The 22757-nt window shown below is 45.2% G+C and overlaps 1 protein-coding gene across 1 annotated transcript; it reads left to right on the plus strand.

Moving 5' to 3' along the window:
* Window positions 1–756: 756 nt before the first annotated feature.
* On the plus strand, window positions 757–22214 carry ZP1 (zona pellucida glycoprotein 1). The gene is made up of 12 exons (XM_063316673.1): window positions 757–943; window positions 2861–2979; window positions 4541–7490; window positions 14141–14284; window positions 16896–17080; window positions 17184–17281; window positions 17741–17868; window positions 17958–18147; window positions 18453–18603; window positions 19224–19308; window positions 21283–21399; window positions 21998–22214. The coding sequence occupies exons 1-12, from the start codon at window positions 757–759 to the stop codon at window positions 22117–22119; spliced, it is 4476 nt and encodes a 1491-aa protein (XP_063172743.1). The 3' UTR covers window positions 22120–22214.
* Window positions 22215–22757: the final 543 nt, after the last annotated feature.

Raw genomic sequence — 22757 nt, forward strand, 5'->3', positions numbered from 1 at the left:
AGAAGCATGGTGTCGAGTATCTTGAACAGGATAATTCTACATTATAACATTGCAGGCTCCTGTTATTAAATTTAAAAAAATTAAACTGTAACCTATGAAAATAGTTAAACTTGCACCTCTCATAACAAATCTCTGGCAGATCTATTTTTCCTGCAGGGTTCCTTTTTTCTTAAACAGCTGTGCTGTGTAATGGAATGAAATTCAGCTGGAGAAGCTATTCCACCCTTATCTTATCTTGCTAAATTTCTATTTGCCATAAAAACTTTGAAGAAAACGAAAGCATGCAGTCTCAAAAAAAAAAAAGGAACAGCATAAGAAAAAAAAAAGAAAACTGCTAAGTGATACAGAACACCTGCTCCTGGAGTGTATGCAAAGCTTATTTGAAGATAGCCCTATTGAATCCAGTGGAATAGGCTTCCAAGTTAGTATGTGTGGGATTGTCTCATGCATAATCAGCAACAGTTCATAACATCACCATTTCTTACCAGCCCAGACCAAGAAAGAGTGAGAGAAAAAAATGGTAGAGAAGTGACTGGATGAATTATATATATGTTTCTCTTTTGGTTGAGTTTTGTTCTTTTGACTCTGCCCCTCGCTTGGCCTCTGCAGATCCCCAGGTGCAGGCACTGCTTGCCGAGTTTTCATTTCAGCCAATCCACCTCCCCCATCGTTCCTTTATAGTTCCAGTTCTCCCTCAGTTCTGTTTTTACCAGCAGTGGCAGCTTGATAGTTATTTGGTTTTTGGCCACTACAACCATGGGGTTGGGTTGTAGTGACTCTCTAGGTTTAGCAATCCTGGTGATTCTGGGGCTATGTCATGGGCAAGCAGACTTCTGGAGAGCTGGCACCTTAGCCATCCAGTATCACTATAACTGCGGAGAGCATGGTGTGCAATTGCTTGTGCTTCCCAGTCACGGCCGAGAGGTCCGCTTTAAAGTTGTGGGTAAGGACAATCTTCTTTTTTCCTCCAAAATACTAAATTGGAGCTGTTCTAACTCTTGATTCTCTTGGAAGAAGAAACTTGGGGCTGTAGGAACTTTATATTTACAACACATAGTAACTCTTTTTAGGGTGCATGTGATGGCTGCTCCTGTATGTTCTGTGCTACTGATCAAGAGGAAACTAGTCAATTTTCTTCCTGGGAGTGAAGAGTTGATGTAAAGTTGACTCAGAATATCTAACTGCCAAGAATAAGCTTTCTACAGATTAGAGCAGATGTAGGATTTCCTAAATATCTCTACTGAGATTGTAGGGGAAGAGCCGTGTTGGTCTAAAGTAGCCAAAAATCAGGAGGAGCCTGGTGACACCTTTTCTGACTAACAAACTTAATTAAAAGGCATAATCTTAAGCCTTTAAAAAAAAAAGTCAGAAAAGATGCTGCTGGAGTCCCCCCTATCTCTAAATACCTTTGTATTTCTCTTCTCTGGTTATGTCTAAAGCTGCATTGATTCAGCATATTATTTACTCCCTCTTGAGATTATGCTTGCCAGTCTTGCTAGCTCCCTTGCCTTTTGATTCCGGTTGCATTCCACTAAGGACTTAAGGCAAGATCTCCACTAAAAACTTATAGGAGTTTATAATTCATCCTGTCATCATCTGTAAGCCATACTGAGGAAATGTTCTCAGAGTGACATGCGTTCTTCCTCTTCTCTCCACCACTTTCATTTTATTCTCAGTTGTTCATTGGCCAGGGTAACCCAGTGAGTACTATGGCTAGAGGGATTTGAACCGACATTGCCCTGGGTCTAATCTGACATACTAATTATCCTACACTCTTTTCTGGAAACAACTGTAATGAAAAGGGCAGGGGAAACACAAGCTAGTGGCAATTCATGATTCACAGTCAATCAGCTTTTCTCTAATGTAATTCTGGATAGATAAATCTAGTGTGAAATTTTTAATAATGGAGGAAATCTGACAAGGAAATTAGAGCACAAGGAAAGATGAGCAACTTATATATATGTATAAGAAGTAATTCTGCAATATTTGGGGAGTGAAATTAGAGGTTTAGAAACGCAAAGCCAGTAAACCTATTCACAAATCATGGCTTTTTAAAAGAAACATCATGATATGACTTGATAAGATTTCTGCAATTTCTTGATATAATTTAATCTAGCACATAATTCAGATCAGTTCACATCCTTCTGGTAGAATTTGTTTTCAAATAAATGCATTCTATAAGAATGTCAGCTCGGAGACTATGTCTTGATTCACATATTGTGTTCAGCTTGGGTTACCTAAATGAGATTTATCAAATAAACTATAATTGGCTGGTTCATACAAATGATGAACTATGATTTACAAATTCTCGTGGCTGGGTTCAGACAATATGTTAGGACCAAACCAAACAAATGTATGACTAGCCCAGCCTCCCAATTCTGGGAGGTAACTTCAACTTCCAGAATTGTCTGGCCCATATGGCTATTGGAGGAAATTCTGTAAATTGCAGTCCAAAGTTTTATTTTTATTTAACTCTACTGTAGAAGAACCTCAGAGATAATTGAATTCATGAAAAGTTTACAATTATAGCAAAAAAAAAAAATCAAAAATGAGGTCCTTTAATCTGCTTCTAGACATATCCTTAGATTTCATGGCAAATGACCAGCTGATGCTATATTATATGGAAATAGCTCTTTGGATGCAAGGTCATTTCGAAATTAGCAACTTAGACCTTCTTCCGATGTCATCCAGCCATTGTTGTGCCAGGATTTATATCACTTCAGTAAGGCTGGGTGAGGTTATAAAAACCTTGTAAGTGACCTAAAGAACACACATCTGCAGAGCCTATTAATGTTGCTTCCTTTGGAATCTTTCTGGATAAATAGTCTGTGATAGTTAATGCATTAACTTACATTAACAGATGAATTTGGGACAGCCTTTGAAGTCTCCAATTGTTCCATCTGTCATCACTGGATCACTTCACATAATGGGACTGTCACTTTCTCTGCTGGCTATAGTGGCTGTCATGTAGTAAAGAAGGTGAGACTTTGCTGGAGAATGCTGGGGAATTGCTGTGTACATATAGTTCCGGATTTCTATTTAGAAGAACTTTTCCCAACCTTTGTCCACCAGATGTTTTGGGCTTAAATTTGCACCAACCAAAGGCAATGTTGGCTGGGAATTATGAGAACTGTCCTCCAAAACTTCTGAAGGGCCCTAGGCTGGCAAAGGCAGAAATATAATTTATGCAGACATCTGGGTTACACCATTCTTTCAGCGAACTCAAGAGTAATGTAGAGGGCATGGGGAATGACTTTGAAGGACAGAAGGAAGAGCTGCTACCAAGCCAATCATCAGACAAACAGGGCTTGAGTCCATTCCAAGAAACTAATTTGAGAAAACTTCTCAGACAAACCCCTTCCTAATTCACACAAAGGTAAAGTGAAGGAGGAGGATTCTGTTACTATATCTGTTCTCATAAAAGTAGTTTTAGACCTATGTAGAATTAGTTTCTTAATCTGGTCTACCTTATAGGGCTAACAGGTAACATACAGGCCCCCATTATTCATATATTATAAAGAGGAATAGGTTGTGTTCCAAAAAGCAGTGGAAGTGAAATTCAGTACTTACAAACTACTCTTGTTTGGGAACCCTGATCATAAAAGATGGGAGAGGTTTCTGCCAATTTTATTGTTAAAACATTTTGTGAAGCATAGCAATTAATCTAAAACCCAAAGAGATTTAGGGTAAAGCTAGGATTTCAACTTGGATCCTTTTTAAGATTAGCTTGCCAGTTAACTTAAGGAAGTTTTGGGTGTGGGACTAATATATTGGCTCTACTTTAACAGCATCAGCTAAGTGACATGGTCATAAAGTAAAATATCACTGATTTACAATGGCAGTTCTGGCTGCAGTTAGCAAATCACTATGGGTCATTGAGCACAATGTCATGTGACCATGACTTGTGACTTTCTGCCAGCTTCCCCATTGACTTTGCTTGTGGAAACAGGCTGTGAAGGTCACAAATGATGATTTTATGACTGCAGGATGCTGCAACCTTCATAAACTAGACCAGTTTGGTCTAGTGGTTAAGGCAATGGGCTAGAAACCAGGAGTCTGAGTTCTAGTCCCGCCTCAGGCATGAAAGCCGGCTGCATGACCTTGAGCTAGTCACACTCTCTCAGCCCAACTCACCTCATGGGGTTGTTGTGGGGAAAATAGGAGGAAGGAGTATTAGGTATGTTCACTGCCTTGAGTTATTTATAAAAATAGTAAAGGGATGTAAAATAAATAAATTAAATAAAAATAAATGGCCTGTTGCAAGTGCCCGAATTGCGATCATGTGGCCATGGGGATGCTGCGACAGCCACAACTTAGAAGACTGGTCATAGGTTTCCTTTTTCAGTGCCGTTGTAACTTTCAGCAGTTGCTGAACAAATGGTCAGTAAGCGATGACCTGTTTCAGTGCTGGACACAAACATTAAAAACTCACATTAGAATAACATGTAGCAACACTGCACATAGCTGCAGTAATATATCTGCCTCTATCTACTAAAAGCTTGTAATTATATTGTAACATACTGGATTATCATTTTTCTAGGATGGTACGCATCACCTGAAGGTCCGTTTAGAGGAACTAACAAGGAACAGAAGAGTTGTTGCTGCCCAGGACATCAACATGATCTGCCCCAAGCCACAGGAGCGTGTCACAACCCCAGAGAACAACATACGTCATGTGCACCAGCCCCAGCCTGGTCTAGTTCACCCACTTCAGTCCAGTCTAGTGCATGCAGTGGTCTCTCAGCTGCAGCCTGGCCAAGTGCACCCAGGGGAGTCCCAACCTGGCCTAGTGTTGCCATTCCAGCCTGGCCAAGTGCACCCAGAGGAGTCCCAACCTGGCCTGCTGCTGCCAGTACAGCCAGGTCTAGTGCATACAGGGAAATCTCAGACTGGCCTACTTCTCCCCCTCCCGCCCAGCCAAGTTCACCCACTCCAGCCAGGCCAAGCATACTCCGGGGTGTATAAACACAACCTAGTTCACCCACTTCACCCAGGACAAGTGCACCCAGTCCAGCCTGGCCAGGTGCGTCCAGGGGAATCCCAAACTGGCCTAGTGCACCCTGTCCACCCCGGCCAGGTGCATCCAGGAGAGTCCCACCCTGGTCTAGTGCGCCCAGTCCACCTCGGCCAGGTACGTCCGGGAGAGTCCCACCCTGGCCTAGTGCGCCCAGTCCAACCTGGCCAGGTGCACCCTGTCCAGCCCGGCCAGATACGTCCGGGAGAGTCCCAACCCGGCCTAGTGCGCCCAGTCCAGCCTGGCCAGGTACGTCCGGGAGAGTCCCAATCCGGCCTAGTGCGCCCTGGACAGCCTGGCCTAGTGCGCCCAGTCCAGCCTGGCCAGGTACGTCCGGGAGAGTCCCAACCCGGCCTAGTGCGCCCTGGACAGCCTGGCCTAGTGCGTCCAGGAGAGTCCCAACCCGGCCTAGTGCGCCCAGTCCACCCCAGCCAGGTACGTCCGGGAGAGTCCCACCCTGCCCTAGTGCGCCCAGTCCAGCCCGGCCAGGTGCTTCCAGGGGAGTCCCAACCCGGCCTAGTGCGCCCAGTCCACCCCAGCCAGGTGGATCCAGGAGAGTCCCACCCTGGCCTAGTGCGCCCAGTCCAGACCAGCCAGGTACGTCCGGGAGAGTCCCAACCCGGCCTAGTGCGCCCAGTCTACCCCAGCCAGGTGCGTCCGGGAGAGTCCCAACCCGGCCTAGTGCGCCCTGGACAGCCTGGCCTAGTGCGCCCAGTCCAGCCCAGCCAGGTGCTTCCAGGAGAGTCCCACCCTAGCCTAGTGCGCCCAGTCTACCCCAGCCAGGTGCATCCAGGAGAGTCCCACCCAGGCCTAGTACGCCCTGTCCAGCCTGGCCAGGTGCGTCCGGGAGAGTCCCAACCCGGCCTAGTGCGCCCAGTCTACCCCATCCAGGTGCGTCCAGGAGAGTCCCGCCCAGTCCAGCCTGGCCAGGTGCGCCCAGTCCAGCCCAGCCAGGTACGTCCAGGAGAGTCCCAACCCGGCCTAGTACGCCCTGTCCAGCCTGGCCAGGTGCTTCCAGGAGAGTCCCACCCTGGCCTAGTGCGCCCAGTCCACCCCAGCCAGGTACGTCCAGGAGAGTCCCAACCCGGCCTAGTACGCCCTGTCCAGCCTGGCCAGGTGCGTCCGGGAGAGTCCCAACCCGGCCTAGTGCGCCCAGTCTACCCCATCCAGGTGCGTCCAGGAGAGTCCCGCCCAGTCCAGCCTGGCCAGGTGCGCCCAGTCCAGCCCAGCCAGGTGCTTCCAGGAGTGTCCCACCCCGGCCTAGTGCACCCAGTCCAGCCTGGCCAGGTGCACCCTGTCCAGCCCGGCCAGGTACATCCAGGAGAGTCCCACCCTGGCCTAGTGCGCCCAGTCCAACCCGGCCAGGTACGTCCAGGAGAGTCCCAACCCGGCCTAGTGCGCCCTGGCCAGCCTGGCCAGGTGCGTCCGGGAGAGTCCCAACCCGGCCTAGTGCGCCCAGTCTACCCCATCCAGGTGCGTCCAGGAGAGTCCCAACCCGGCCTAGTGCGCCCAGTCCAACCCGGCCAGGTGCTTCCAGGGGAGTCCCAACCCGGCCTAGTGCGCCCTGTCCAGCCCGGCCAGGTGCGTCCGGGAGAGTCCCAACCCGGCCTAGTGCGCCCAGTCCACCCCGGCCAGGTGCGTCCGGGAGAGTCCCAACCTGGCCTAGTGCGCCCAGTCCAGCCCAGCCAGGTACGTCCAGGAGAGTCCCAACCCGGCCTAGTGCGCCCTGGCCAGGTACGTCCAGGAGAGTCCCAACCCGGCCTAGTACGCCCTGTCCAGCCCGGCCAGGTGCGTCCGGGAGAGTCCCAACCCGGCCTAGTGCGCCCAGTCTACCCCATCCAGGTGCGTCCAGGAGAGTCCCAACCCGGCCTAGTGCGCCCAGTCCAACCCGGCCAGGTACGTCCAGGAGAGTCCCACCCTGCCCTAGTACGCCCAGTCCAGCCTGGCCAGGTGCGTCCAGGAGAGTCCCACCCTGGCCTAGTGCACCCAGTTCAGCCTGGCCAGGTGTACCCTGTCCAGCCTGGCCTAGTCCATCCAGGGGAGTCCCAACCCGGCCAGGTGCGCCCTGTCCAGCCTGGCCAGGTGCACCCACTTGAACCTGGCTTAGTCCGTCCAGGGGTGTCCCGACCCGGTGTAGTGCACCCTGAACAGGTATACCCAGTGCAGCCCGGTTTTCTGCCTCCCAGGGAATCCCAACCCGGCCTGTTGCGCCCAGTCCAGCCCGGCCAGGTGCGTCCAGGGGAGTCCCAACCCGGCCTAGTGCGCCCACTCCAACCTGGCTTAGTGCGTCCAGTCCAGCCGGGCCTGGTGTATCCAGGCGAGTCCCAACCCGGCCTCCTGCTTCCACTGCAGCCTGGACAAGTGCGTCCAGGGGAGTCACAGCCTGGCCAAATACGCCCACTTCAGCCAAGCCACGTACATCCAGGGGAGCGCTTTCCTGGGCAGATGCATCCAGTGGTGCTCCAATCTAGCGTAGGTATGTGGATTTTTCTTTTTAGTTAAATGCTCATTATTGCCAGTATCATACACATGCAGTATTGAGGATATACAATCACTCCATAAGAATAAATTTGGTTTCTGGGTTTAGGGATGAATGTGCAGATCTTACCATACATATGTATGTTATTTATTCGTTTAGTCGCTTCCGACTCTTTGTGACTTCATGGACCAGCCCATGCCAGAGCTTCCTGTCGGTCGTCAACACCCCCAGCTCCCCCAGGGACGAGTCCGTCACCTCTAGAATATCATCCATCCATCTTGCCCTTGGTCGGCCCCTCTTCCTTTTGCCTTCCACTCTCCCTAGCATCAGCATCTTCTCCAGGGTGTCCTGTCTTCTCATTATGTGGCCAAAGTATTTCAGTTTTGCCTTTAATATCATTCCCTCAAGTGAGCAGTCTGGCTTGATTTCCTGGAGGATGGACTGGTTGGATCTTCTTGCGGTCCAAGGCACTCTCAGAATTTTCCTCCAACACCACAGTTCAAAAGCATCGATCTTCCTTCGCTCAGCCTTCCTTATGGTCCAGCTCTCGCAGCCATATGTTACTACGGGGAACACCATTGCTTTAACTATGCAGGCCTTTGTTGTCAGCGTGATGTCTCTGCTCTTGACTATTTTATCGAGATTTGTCATTGCTCTTCTCCCAAGGATTAAGTGTCTTCTGATTTCCTGACTGCAGTCAGCATCTGCAGTAATCTTCGCACCTAGAAATACAAAGTCTTTCACTGCTTCTACATTTTCTCCCTCTATTTGCCAGTTATCAATCAAGCTGGTTGCCATAATCTTGGTTTTTTTGAGGTTTAGCTGCAAGCCAGCGTTTGCACTTTCTTCTTTCACCATCATAAGGCTCCTCAGTTCCTCTCCGCTTTCAGCCATCAAAGTGGTATCATCTGCATATCTGAGATTGTTAATGTTTCCTCCAGCGATTTTAACTCCAGCCTTGGATTCCTCAAGCCCAGCATGTTGCATGATGTGTTCTGCGTACAAGTTGAATAGGTAGGGTGAGAGTATACAGCCCTGCCGTACTCCTTTCCCAATCTTAAACCAGTCCATTGTTCCGTGGTCTGTTCTTACTGTTGCTACTTGGTCGTTATACAGATTCTTCAGGAGGCATACAAGATGACTTGGTATCCCCATACCACTAAGAACTTGCCACAATTTGTTGTGGTCCACACAGTCAAAGGCTTTAGAATAGTCAATAAAACAGAAATAGATGTTTTTCCGAAACTCCCTGGCTCTTTCCATTATCCATCGGATATTGGCAATTTGGTCCCGAGTCCCTCTGCCTTTTCTAAACCCAGCTTGTACATCTGGCAATTCTCGCTCCATGAATTGCTGAAGTCTACCTTGCAGGATCTTGAGCATTACCTTACTGGCATGTGAAATGAGTGCCACTGTTCAATAGTTTGAACATTCTTTAGTGTTTCCCTTTTTTGGTATGGGGATATAAGTTGATTTTTTCCAATCTGATGGCCATTCTTGTGTTTTCCAAATTTGCTGGCATATAGCATGCGTTACCATTACCTATAGCTATCCCCGATATTGTTATCCTTCCTATACAGGTCTTCCATATATTCTTGCCACCTTTTCTTGATCTCTTCTTCTTCTGTTAGGTCCTTGCCATCTTTGTTTTTGATCATACCCATTTTGGCCTGGAATTTACCTCCAATGTTTCTAATTTTATGGAAGAGGTCTCTTGTCCTTCCTATTCTATTGTGGTCTTCCACTTCCGTGCATTGCTTGTTTAAAAATAATTCCTTATTTCTTCTGGCTAACCTCTGGAATTTTGCATTTAATTGGGCATATCTCCCCCTATCACTGTTGCCTTTTGCCTTCCTTCTTTCTTGGGCTACTTCTAGTGTCTCAGCAGACAGCCATTTTGCCTTCTTGGTTTTCTCTTTCTTTGGGATGTATTTTGTTGCCGCCTCCTGAACAATGTTGCAAACTTCTGTCCAGAGTTCTTCCGGGACCCTATCTACTAAGTCCAGTCCCTTCAATCTATTCTTCACCTCCGCTGCATATTCCTTAGGAATATTAGTGAGCTCATATCTAGCTGATCTGTGGGTCTTCCCTAATCTCTTTAGTCTGATCCTAAATTGTGCAAGAAGAAGTTCGTGATCGGAACTACAGTCAGCTCCAGGTCTTGTTTTTTACTGACTGTATAGATGTCCACCACCTTTGGCTGCAAAGGATGTAGTCAATCTGATTTCGGTGTTGTCCATCTGGTGAAGTCCATGTATAAAGCCGCCTCTTAGGTTGTTGGAAGAGAGTGTTTGTTATGCAGAGTGAGTTGTCTTGGCAAAATTCTATCAGCCTATGTCCTGCTTCGTTTTGTTCTCCCAGGCCATGCTTACCTGTAATTCCAGGTGTCATTTGACTGCCCACCTTAGCATTCCAGTCTCCTGTGATGAAAATAACATCTCTTTTAGGCTTTATACATGGACTTCACCAGTAGGTGCTGCAGATCCTCATAGAACTGCTCTACTTCAGCTTCTTCAGTATCTGTGGTTGGGGCGTATATTTGGATCACTGTGATGTTAAATGGCTTGCTCTGAATTCGAATTGAGATCATTCTGTCATTTTTTGGATTGTATCCAAGCACTGCTTTAGCCACTTTACTATTAATTATGAAGGCTACTCCATTTGTTTTGTGGTCCTCTTGTCCACAGTAGTAGATCTGGTGGTCATTTGATGTGAAGTGGCCCATTCCAGTCCATTTCAGTTCACTGACGCCCAAAATGTCTATCTTTAATCTTGACATCTCACCAATAACAACATCCAATTTGCCCTGGCTCATAGATCTTACATTCCAGGTTCCAATGGTGTGTTGATCCTTAGAACATCGGATTCGCCGTTCACCATCAGCACCGTTGGCCGCTAGCCATCCTTTTGGCTTTGAGCTAGCTGTGTCATCACGTCTGGGGCTAGTTGAACTCCTCTGTTCCTCCCCAGTAGCATTTTGACCATCTTCCGACCTGGGGGTCTCATCTTCCGATGGTATACCAACATATCTCTGGTTGTACTGATCCATTTAGTTTTCACGGCAAGAATACTGGGGTGGGTTGCCATTATCTTCCCCAGGAATCACATTTAGTCTGACCTCTCTGTCATGACCTTCCCGTCTTGGGTGGCCCTTCACGGTTTAGCTCATGGCATCATTGAGGTGCTCAAGCTCCAGCACCATGACAAGGTAACGATCCTTTGCTGAAGATACATATGTATACATACATGTATAAGGGCGGGCCATCTACGGGGAAGACGCCCCCGGTGTTTATTACCGGCGGCGTGTTCCAGCCTACCGTATTCAAACCCAGACCCTGGTCAGCAGACCCATGGAGGCCCTGAGCTTCGGCTACTGCTCTGCAACACCAGATCTGTTAACAACAAGGCCCCCCTCGTCGGCCACTTGATCACAGAGGAGGGGGCCGACCTGGCGTGCATTACTGAAACCTGGTTGGGCCCGGACGGAGGTGTTCCTCTTTCGGAGATGTGCCCTGCCAGATTTCGAGTATGGCACCAGCTGAGACCTCAGGACAGGGGAGGAGGGGTGGCTGTTGTCATCTGAGAATCCCTTGTGGCTTTCAGGGGTCATGCTCCACAAGTGACTGGGTGTGAGACCCTGTTTTTCAAGTTGGGTTCTCGGGAACAGTTGGTGTTGCTAGTGTACCAGCCTCCCTGCTGCATAGCAACCTCCCTGCCTGAGCTGCTGGAGGCCATCTCGGGGTTGGCGGTGGAGTTCCCCAGGCTTATGGTTCTGGGGGACTTCAACCTGCCGTCCCTTGGGCGGGCCTCAGAGGCAGCTTGGGAGTTCATGACCACCATGGAGGCCATGGACCTGATTCAGATTATCCGAGACCCAACTCAGGACAGTGGCCTCACCCCGGACTTAGTTTTCTTGTTGGAGCAACGGCAGTGTGATCTGAGGGGAAAGGTACATCTCTCCCCTTTGTCATGGGCAGATCACGCCCTGGTGAGCCTGAGATTCTCCTATGCCACCCCCCTCCGCAGGGAGGCAGGACCTATTCGATTGGTCCACCCCTGGTGACTAATGGACCTGTCAGGGTTTCAGAGGGAGCTGGGGGTTATACCCAAGGATCATCTGCATGGTCCAGCAGAGGCCCTGGTGGCAGCCTGGAATAGGGAAGCGGCTAGGGCCTTGGACAAGATCGTGCCTGTGTGGCCCCTCTCGTCCCATCAAACCCGATACTCCCTGTGTTTTATGGAGAAGCTCAGGGTTCTGAAGAGGATTAAGAGATGCCTAGAGCACCACTGGAGGAAGACAAAGACCGAACTTGACCAAACACAAGCTAGAGCCGCTATTAAGGCCTACCTTGTGGCGGTAAGAGCAGTGAAACGTCAGTATTTCTCTGCTCTTATTGCATCCGCAGAATGCCACCCAGCGGCCCTGTTTAAGATTACCCGTTCCCTTTTGGGGAAAGAGGATCCAGAGATCCATCTACAGGGCCGAGCTGAGGAGTTTTCTGGGCATCTACAGGATAAAATCACTCAGATCCGTTCCAAGTTGGACTCTGAGCGTGAAGCAGTATCTGGGGAGATGCCCAGGGGACATTCCTACTCTGTTATCTGGGAACGGTTTGAGTCTGTTGAGCCTGAGGAAGTGGACAGGATTCTCCAGACTGTAAACGCCACCACTTGTTGACTAGACCCATGCCCCTCCTGGCTGGTGAAGGCAGCTTGGGAGGAGGGGACATGTGGTTGGGTCCAAGCGATAGGTAAATACTTCCTTGAGAGAGAGGGTATTTCCGGCAGCCTTCAAGGAGGCACTGGTGTGCCCTCTCCTCAAGAAACCATCGCTGGACCCTAGTGTATTGGACAACTTTCGCCCAGTCTCCCACCTCCCCTTTTCGGGGAAAGTGGTTGAGAAAGTGGTGGCACTGCAGCTCCAGAGGATCCTGGATGGAACGGATTATCTAGACTCCTTTCAGTCAGGTTTCAGGCCCGGTTATGGGATGGAAACGGCATTGGTCGCACTTATGGATGATCTCTGGTGGGAGTGGGATGGAGGGAGCGCATCCATCCTAGCTCTTCTTGACCTCTCAGTGGCTTTTGATACCATCGACCATGGTATCCTTTTGGGTCGGCTCAGGGAGCTGGGGGTGGGCGGTGTAGTTCTGTGCTGGTTCACCTCCTTCCTCCAGGGCTGGTCCCAGTCGGCGATAGGGGAGGAGAGATTGGCCCCATGGCTGCCGCTTTGTGGGGTGCCACAGGGATCAGTACTCTCCCCTCTCCTTTTCAACATCTACATGAAACCGCTGGGTGAGATCATCCGTCACCATGGGATGAGGTATCATCAGTATGCTGATGACACTCAATTGTATATCTCCATCCCAGGTGAAGTAAGTGATGCTGTGACCACCCTTTCCGAGTGCCTGGGGGCTGTGGGGGCCTGGATGGGGAAAAACAGGCTTCAACTGAACCCTAGTAAGATGGAGTGGCTGTGGATTAATGGTGCCTCGGGTGCCAGGAATTTGTCATCTTTAGTGCTGGATGGGGTTGCACTGCCCCAGACAGACCCGGTGCGTAACTTGGGGGTCCTCTTGGACTCACGACTCCTGCTCGAGGAGCAGGTGGCAGTCGTGGCCAGGAGGGCCGTTGCTCGACTCCGTGTTGTGCGCCAGTTATGCCCTTTCCTGAACCGAGAGGCCCTTCGAACAGCCACTCATGCCCTGGTCATCTCCCATATAGACTACTGTAATGCACTCTACATGGGGCTACCCTTGAAGAGTATCTGGAAGCTTCAGCTGGTTCAGAATGCAGCCACGCAGACAATCTTGGGCGTTCCAAGATTTGCACACGTAACACCTTTGTTGCGTGAGCTGCACTGGGTCCCAGTTTGCTTCCGGGTCCAATTCAAGGTGTTGGTTATTACCTTTAAAGCCCTGCGTGGCACGGGACCAGGATATCTGAGGGACCGTCTCATCCCTATTACATCAACCCACCCCACCCAGTCATGCAGGAAGGGCATGTCACGGACCCCATCCATAAAGAATTCCATCTAGCAGGGTCTCGGAAGTGTGCCTTCTCTGCTGTAGCTCCCGCCCTTTGGAACATTCTCCCCCCAGAGGTCAGACAGGCCCCCTCGCTCCTGGACTTCTGAAAAAGAGTAAAGACCTGGTTTTGTCAGCAGGCTTGGAATGGGGAGGGGAATAATTACACCTGGGGATGGCTAGCACCCTAAGTGATTGTGAGGGACCTGTTACTTTCACTGACTGATTAAAATCTCTTGCCACTTAGATTTTATTATATTCTTATTTTATTGTGTTGCTGTATTGAAATGGTTATAAATTTCAACTGCATTTTATTGTAAACCTCCCAGAGTCCCCATGAGGTGGAGATGGGCGGTGAATAAATTTATAAATAAATAAATAAATAAAGAATTATTACTGTATATTTATTTTCTAGTTCTAACTTCCATTACTGAATACAAACCCCTTCTAGTTTTCAGCCTCTCATGTATTTCTGGCCTTCTCCCTCCCATTGCTCCTTGAATCACAAGAGCTTGTGATGCTAAGCAAAAACAGAAGTATGCTTATCATGGTATGTTCATCTAGTCACTAAAGACTAATTTTGCCATTTTCTAAACAATGCAATTTCTCTTGCCTTCCCAGGTCGCCCTCTAACTCAGCAGCAATGCCAGGTTTCTTCTGGGAGAATACCCTGTGCAGATGTGCAAGGACCAACAGCTTGTCATCAGACTGGATGTTGTTATGATGCTAGGGATCATGTGACTCCCTGCTACTATGGTAACACAGGTAAAGAGTAAAAATATTCTAATGCCTTTCTGCTAACTGCGCCTGGAATCCAGCCACTGCTGTGCTTCAAAAAGTAAAATGTGTTGCTCACTCTCAGGCAATAAACTAGGAATACCGTAGTTTATTTGCTGAGGCAGTTTATTCCCTGTTCACATTCTTCACAGCATTTTATCAAATAAGAACATTTTCATAAAATTGGGATTTATTTGCAATAGCCCTAGGCTGGCCTTGTGCAAATGTCAGTTTTAAGGTTTTTACATATTTAGGATCTGAACAAACATTGTAGTTGGCCCACTTTGTGACTAATGTATCTAGTACTGTGCTTGATATTTTGCTTACCCAGTACTGTAGCTTAAAATTCCATATAATTTAGTATACCTAATTCTGCAAACCATGTAGAAAAGGAATGGCAAAGCCTAGCTGGATCAATGTACTGTATATAGTAAATCCAAAATGGTAATTATAGCATACATCAACTTCAGGTAGTCCTTGTTTAGTGACTGCCTTGTACAACAACTGTTTGCAGTTACGATGTGATGAAGTAACTTTGCAACCAATCCTTGCAAAATTCTGGAAAGCAAAGGAAAGCTGAAGTAAGATTGTAGGCATAGTTGCAGTTTCACTTAGTGATAATTTTGCTTGATGACTGAGTTGCTGGTCCCAATTCTGATCACTAAATGAGGACTAACTGTATAGAAGCAGCATCATGACCCATAGTAATAAATTGGGGGAGGAGGAGGAGGCAACAAGAGAAGGGTAACATTTCTCATGCTAGTTACCTTCCTCACCTACTTCAGAGTACAAAATGAGCTGTGGTTTAAAATGCTGTTTAGGTGTAATGTTACATATCACCATGGTTCTTAAGGTAGTAGGGTTGGCTTAAATAATCTTACTATGTTTAGTACAAATGTGTTACATGGCCCTTAGGAGAGTCTGAAAAACTTCTGCAAATTTTCAGAGTGAATCAATTTAAACTAATTTAAAACTAGCCATGGAGATACTTATTGGCTAATATTTATGCTATTACCATTGCTCCTATTTATTGCTGATAATTGAGAAAGCCAAAGAATACCAAAAAGAAGTCAGTATGTGGTTTACTGATTATAGAAAGGCCTTTGATTGTGTCAGTCATGTCAAGCTGTGGAATGTCCTTAGAAAGATGGGAATCCCAGAATATCTTTGTCCTTGTGCAAACCCTATATATAAAGAAGTATGGGCAGAACATGGCAAAACAGACTGGCTCTGGGTTAGCAAAGGAGACAAGGCTGTATACTCTCCCCTTGTTTTTTCAACCTATATGCCAAATATATAAAGAGAATCAGGATTGGAAGAAGATGAGGGTGGTTTTAAAACTGGAAGAAGAAAGATCAATAACCTGCACTATGCTGATGACACTACACTGGTAGCTGAAAATTCAAAGGATCTGCATGCTCTAGTAATAAAAGTCAAGGAGCACAGTGAAGAAATGGGACTTAGTTTTAAATATAATGAAGACCAGACTAATGACAACAGGTACATAAAAACAGCCTTAGAACTGACAATGAAGATATTGAAATGGTAGATGGCTTCTGCTTTTTGGGATCAACAATCAACGGTACAGGAACAAGCAGTCATGAAATATACCACAGATGAGCACTTGGTAGAGCAGCCACGAAGGCCTTGGGAAAAAATATTCAAATGCTGTGATGTGTCTATGCCTACCAGAATAGTGCAAGCAATTACACTCTATGGAAGCAAAAGTTGGACTTTGAAGAAGCAGGATGGTAAGAGTACTGACACTCTTGAACTTTGGTGTTGGAGAAGATTCCTGAGAATACCATGGACAGCTAAGAAAACAAACGGATCATTGAACAAATCAACCCAAAGTTCTCACTCAAGGCACAAATGACCAGATTCAAATTATCCTACTTCAGGCACATTATATGAAGATCTAGCTCTCTGGGAAAGGTAGAAAGAAAGAAAAGAAGAGGACAACTAGCAGCAGGGTGGATGGACTCAGTGGCAGTGGTGATAGGTGCACCTTTCGGAAGACCTGAAGGACTAGGTTAGGGACAAGTCATCATGGAGAAAATCTGTGTGATTGCTAAGAGCTGATACCAACTTGATGGGACATAATCACCATCATTCTATTCATTGGCTGTAAAACTGAAGCAAACTTTTATAAATAGACATGACAACTTGCTTTACAATGTTTGAATGTGCAATCTAACTACAACTGAGTGGTTGCTAGCATGGAAGGCTTGAACTAGGCTTAAACTATTTCTGACATGAAGGCTCGAATTAGCTTTCTTCAACTTAGCCCCTCCAGACGTGTTGGGACAACAACTCTCCAAATTCTCAAGAAGCATGGTCAATAACTCTAGAAATTATTCACCTGGTCCTCTGCTGATTACATATTGATAATGGTGAAACTTATTCTACATACACATTATTCTTAATTTGAGTTGAGAAGCTTCAAAGCTTCTGTGAATATGGCAGCTAAGCAATGAGTTTTCTGCTCCCAGTCAGATGAGATGAGAGAACTATCAGTTCTGCCTTTTCCTAAAATAAACCATGTACTAAGAGTTCTTGGTTTGTTCATCTTGTAACCCCTGCATTTTGTGCCTTGCAGTCACTGTTCAATGCCTTCGAGATGGCTACTTCATCTTGGTAGTCTCCAGGGATATGTTGGACTATCCAATCATCCTGGAGAGTGTCAGACTCTCGTATGCCCAAGCAGGTTGCAGACCAGTCAGGAAAACAGAATCTTTCCTGGTCTTCCGCTTCCCTCTCACACAGTGTGGCACCACGGTCCAGGTGAGAATGTAGCCTAGGCAAGTGCTAATTTGTCTGGATCTTGAAGGATCTTTTATATGATTACAAGACCATATAAAAACGAATCTGTATGTTGTCCTTCTAGGTGACTGGTGGCCGACTGATATATGAAAACCAGCTCATTTCTGGCATTGACATCCTAAATGGGCCAGATGGCTCTATAACACGAGATAGCACCTTCATGTATGTTGAGCTCTCCATGTACTGATGAGATGGTTTTAGGAGATGAATCTTGTTAGTCTTCTAGATTAATTTTTTTCTACAGATTAGATTTTGGACTTCTTTAGCTTTTGGTTTATGTAGCTATTTTTCCAGACTATTGACCATATTAGCTGAGTATAATGGGAATAGAAATCCAATTCCCCACTTTTGGCATAGATTGGTTGCAGGTTGCCTTTAAGGTGCATAATTTTGCTAACTAAGCTCATCTTCCATAGCTCTTCTTTTCAAAGTTTCCAATGCTTATGTGTGGCTTGACTCACATTTGCTTAGACTGCCATAAAAGTTCATGTCATAACAGGGGTTTGGTAAGTTATAGAAGCCTCAAAAAAGGATAGCTGTCTACTAAAGCTAAGATTAATTTTGAACATTCTACTCAAAGCAAATGATTACAGGAAAACCTCTTCTGTCTTGTATATGTAGGATTCATGCTCGTTGTATCTACAATGCTACTGATTTCCTGCCACTTCAGGTTGAAGTCTTTTCACCTCCCAGCCCAGCTCCAATTTTCCAAGTGGGACCTCTTCGGCTTGAGCTGCGTATTGCCACAGGTACAAGTGCCTTAATATCTGATACCAAGACTTCTGTGCATCTCCTCACCCTGAAAACCATGGAGATGTATTTTGCCTCTTATCCCCAGATTCGAGTTATACCTCATACTACTCAGATATAGAGTATCCGATTGTGAAGATCCTGAGAGAGCCTGTGCATGTAGAGATTCGCATCCTGCAGAGAATGGACCCATCCCTAGTTCTGGTTCTGCATGAGTGCTGGGCTACCCCAAGTTCAAATCCCCTTGAGCAATTACAGTGGCCAATCCTAGTAGATGGGTGAGTAAATAAAGAAAATGTTAATTCTCATAGCATTTTGTGGTTTCATTCTCCTCTTCAATGGCAATGTTTTATTTATCGTACTTAAAAGAGTTATATGGCCACCCAACTAAATCAAAGTAACTGTGTGGCTTACAGAAAATTTACAAAACCACAATACACAAACCAATAAATAATGAAATAATAAAATGGAAATCCAAACAGAAATGACACCATCACCCAACTGGGGCTTCAACACATCATGACCCCAAGGCTTGGAGAAAGAGCCAGGTCTTGACAGCCTTTCTAATGCCTCTTGTTCCCAGGTGCCCGTTTGAAGGAGACAACTATAGAACCCAGCTGCTACCCATGGGGCCTGCTACGTCAGAATTTCCCTTTCCTAACCACTATCAGCGTTTCATCATTTACACATTCACATTTCTGGATTCTGCCCCTCAAAAGGGGCTAGATGGTTTGGTAAGAATACAAGCAAAATAATTCTTACTGTATTCAGCTTTTCCAATGAAATTACCTTCTAAGGGAATGGGGGACAATGTGTACAGTACGCTACTGAATGGGAAGAAAAAAATCTAGTAACTACTTTTCTAAGAAAATGATGTGGTCAGGCTTTTACTACTAGTACAGATCACACATGTTGCTAAGGAGCAGGTCCAAAACAAGTCTCTGGAGGGCACTAACCTGGCTTTTTAATGGGAATTCTGGGATGAGACAAGTATATTTACTTGTAGTCATCTTTTATTACAAATCCCTTTAAGAAATCTTGTTTTTTGAATACTTCTGTCTAATAAGCTGCTTGTGGAAGCTGTGCATATCTTGTATCTAAAGAGGTGGACAAAATATGTAATACCTTACTGTTTGGGCACTGCTTATTGCTTGCTAATTTGGGTAAATAAGGCTGAAGTTGGCCTATTTAGCAAGGCATTAATGAGTACTCTCTGGGAAATACACCTCAATGGAAGTTGTAACCTTGTATCAGTTGAAATTAACTCTGCAGTACTTTCTAATAAAAGTAGACCTGGCAAGATTGAGGCTGGTCTACTCCTCTGTTAACAGACTTGATGTTGTATCTTTTCTAGGTGTACCTCTTCTGCAGCGTATCTGTTTGCCATCCGTCCCATCTTGATTCCTGCAGGGTTGCATGTCAGATGCCAGTGGCTTCAAGTAAGTTAGAATGGCCTACAGAGGTGTTCATGAGGCACATGATATGTAAAATAGTTAACAAAATATATCTTGGAATACGTAACTTGGAAATAGTGAGTAAAAGGCTTGGCACTAAAGAATTGCACCAAGAAAGCAAACATGGTCCAGGGGTTTTTGTAACCATTTTCAATAGTTTAGTATTACCCACAGACTTGACTAGCTCATTGCTTACCCATAAAGTCAAAATTTTGTATGAGCAAGGAAGATCATGTCCAGCTCACGAGACGCAATTGTCGCATTCTACTCTGCCTTGGTCAGGCCCAACTTAGAATACTGGGTCCAGTTCTGGACCCTGCAGTCTAAAATAGACATTGACACACTGGAACAAGTTCAGAGGATGACTATTAAGATGGTAAGGATACTGAAACAACAGCCTTATGAGGAATAGTTAAAGGAGGTGGGTATGTTTTGCCTGCTGAAGAGACGACTGAGGGGAGATATGGTAGCAGTCTTCAGATATACCAAAGGTAGTCATATGGTGGAGGGAGTAGACTTATTCTCTGTCACCCCAGAGGCAGAGTGCAGTACAAGAATTAGAGGGACACAGATTCAGGTGGTTAGATATTAGGAGGAATTTCCTGATGGTAATGACGATTCAGAACCAGTGGAATATGTTTCCTCATGATGTGGTATGTTGCCCTTCACTGGAGGTTTCCAAACAGAGGCTTCATAGTCATCTGTCCAAAATCTTTTAGCAGTACTTCCATTGATCAAGGAGTTGGACTTGGTAACTTTTGAAGGCCCTTCCAACACTGATTCTGTGCATTTTAAGTTAAAAATCCCATGTACACTATAGTCATTAACAGAAGTATAACACATGTGAAACAAAATGGATTAAAAATTGTAAACTATCTATTTGTATCAATATGGGATTAATTCAGTCCTTATGTTTGTTATTAAATCTACAGCCTATAGAAACATGTTTATCTTTTCATTTTTAGAATATTTATTTGTCATATTTCTTTACTGCCCATCTCGTAACAATGACTCTGGGCGGTTTACAAACAGTTAAAAATAGAGAAACAACATATTGTTAAAATAAAACAATATAAATATATAAATACATAAGTGCAAAATATAAAATATAAAATTCAAGATGGCAAGTAAAAATGTTATCACTGGCCCCATCAAGGTGCCAACCACCCCCAAGATTGGCTATCTCCCCTCCTGCCCCAAGCAAGGTGGCACAACCAGGTCTTAATATAAATATTAAAAATATAGAGAATGATCACAAACTCATATCTGGAACCCACTTTGTAGTCTACTCCTTTCTGTTTACATAAGATTATTTGCTGAGCCCCAGGCTCATTTGAGCCAAAGTTTTTCATAAAATGACCAATTCCATATTTTAGGAATATAATTTGATATCCCATTTAATTAATACTAGCATTCATTCTGTTTTCTAATTCCATATAAAATTATTGGTTTCACTTCAAGTGCTGCATCTTTTAAGAATCCTAAGGTTCTAGGAACTTCTGAGGCTGCAAAAGTACCTAGGCCATACATCAATATGTTTCAAGTGTTATATTGCCAAGTGGATGTTGTAGGTAAATCATATTCAAAACACAATCTCTCAAACTCTTTAAAAAATTGATTTTCAATTATTGTGGTTTTATATGACCTCCAATTACTATGAAGAGATTTTTATTCATTCATTCATTCAGCTTGTGAAGCTGCCCATTCACGACTCTGGGTGGCTCACATAATTAAAACACACACACACTAAGCAAAATACAGATCTCAATAAAACAGTAAGCCCATTAAAACCAAATTAAAATTTGGTCCTTTGGACTTTTCAGTTCTTTTTCTTCTTCACCAATCCCCTAATTTTTTTTAGAACTTTCCCTTCTGTAGTTAGATGTAAATACATTGGACCCTGCTGGGACTTAATCATTTGTATGTGTGTTACTGGAGATCTCGCCCTCTGTCTTTTAGGAGGCCGTCGGTTTCTGAAGAAGGAGAATGAGACAGAATCCTTGGACTTAGTAAGCACTTATGGAGGTGTAATTTTTCAAGAGAGTATTCATGAGAAGCAAGTCAAGTGGGAGAGTGGTAAGTAGCTGCAATAATGAGGAGCCAATGAGGGGCCAGGAATTAAAATGGAATCTTTAATATACTTGATATTTTCCTTAAAGCACTAATCTTGGGTCACTACATTCCTTGGTAAAGTGAATGCTTGATATGGATGGCCATTTAAATCAGAATATTTATAAGTGGATTGGTAAATGGTCATCAACTGACAATTATTGATCTTAATACTCCAAAATGTGGTGACAGTCCTGATACCTGTCATGAAGCTGTTATATTATTATCACAGGAGAAATCCCAGCTATGAGCATCCCCTTCTCCCTCATTCTTTTTACCCCAAGCTGGTGCAATGCTGGTAGAATTTGCTAATAATTTGAACCTCGAACCACTGTATATCCTATCATGGAATATGTTACGTGAAGATTTAGTAGGAGAGCTTTTGTAAGAAATGTGGACATTATCGTGTGGCCTATTTTATGCAGTGCCTACTACTGCTGTGGCCCCTACAGAATAATCATAATGCAGCAAGGAAAATGTTTTTCAGTGGCTTGGTCGAGTGGTGGCTGATTCATGAGATGGCAATATGGGAATTATACTGTAAGCAGTCTTCTCTCATCCACAGACATGATCTCCAGTGAAGACCTGGCTCTGGTGCTCTTGGTGGTGCTACCTATCATTGGGATTATCTTATTTGTTGCTGTGCTGATGCTCTGGAAGAAAAGAAGCAGGATGGCAAAGCTTTAATGTTGTTGGGCAGAAAATGTGTAAATAAAACTATACCCAGTGGCTTATAAAGGATCTCTTGACATTCCACTTCTTCATTGATTAGACAGAAAACCTGCCATCTCTGGATGTCACACATCTCCACATTGCTAGTTACGAATGCAAGAAACCCATTTTTGATATCACAGTTTAGGTTTTGTTCCTCTTTTATCATATGGATCCTTTGTTTGGAAACTCTGCCCTTACACAAATACTTGTACTATACATACTAAGAGACAATCTGATTATAATACAGATTTCTATGTGATGCTCTCTAAACTTATTGCCAGTGCCTCAGTTTTGCTTCAAGAGGAGGGATGAAACTAAAAGCACCAGCTATACTAAAGCATGTAAGAGAGATTCTAGAAAACTTTTCTATTATTAACTGGTTTCTGAAAAAGTCCAAATAAAGACAGAATGAGTTATTGCTGGTTATAACTCATGTAAGTTGTTACATGAGTTGCAGGTTTGGAAACATGCCCCCGAGACCATGTGCATGATCGCAATAAGGAAGGAATGGGAGCAGCATCTGTTTAGGGAAAGATTTCCCAGTCATAAAGCAACGCTTGCTTTCCCGTATTTTCCAGCTCTCCCATTTTTTTGTCTTTCAAAACACCTTC

The sequence above is a fragment of the Candoia aspera genome, chromosome 1 (assembly GCF_035149785.1).
Source record: "Candoia aspera isolate rCanAsp1 chromosome 1, rCanAsp1.hap2, whole genome shotgun sequence".
In the NCBI taxonomy this organism is placed as follows: Eukaryota; Metazoa; Chordata; class Lepidosauria; order Squamata; family Boidae; genus Candoia; species Candoia aspera.

What these genes read in the sequence shown, in the direction of transcription:
- ZP1 (XM_063316673.1), top strand. Translation starts at nt 757, where the DNA reads ATGGGGTTGGGTTGTAGTGACTCTCTAGGTTTAGCAATCCTGGTGATT. An exon ending in TGAGCTGCGTATTGCCACAG is followed by an intron (nt 17,869 to 17,957) that starts GTACAAGTGCCT and finishes TCTTATCCCCAG; the next exon opens with ATTCGAGTTATACCTCATAC. An exon ending in AAAAGGGGCTAGATGGTTTG is followed by an intron (nt 18,604 to 19,223) that starts GTAAGAATACAA and finishes TATCTTTTCTAG; the next exon opens with GTGTACCTCTTCTGCAGCGT.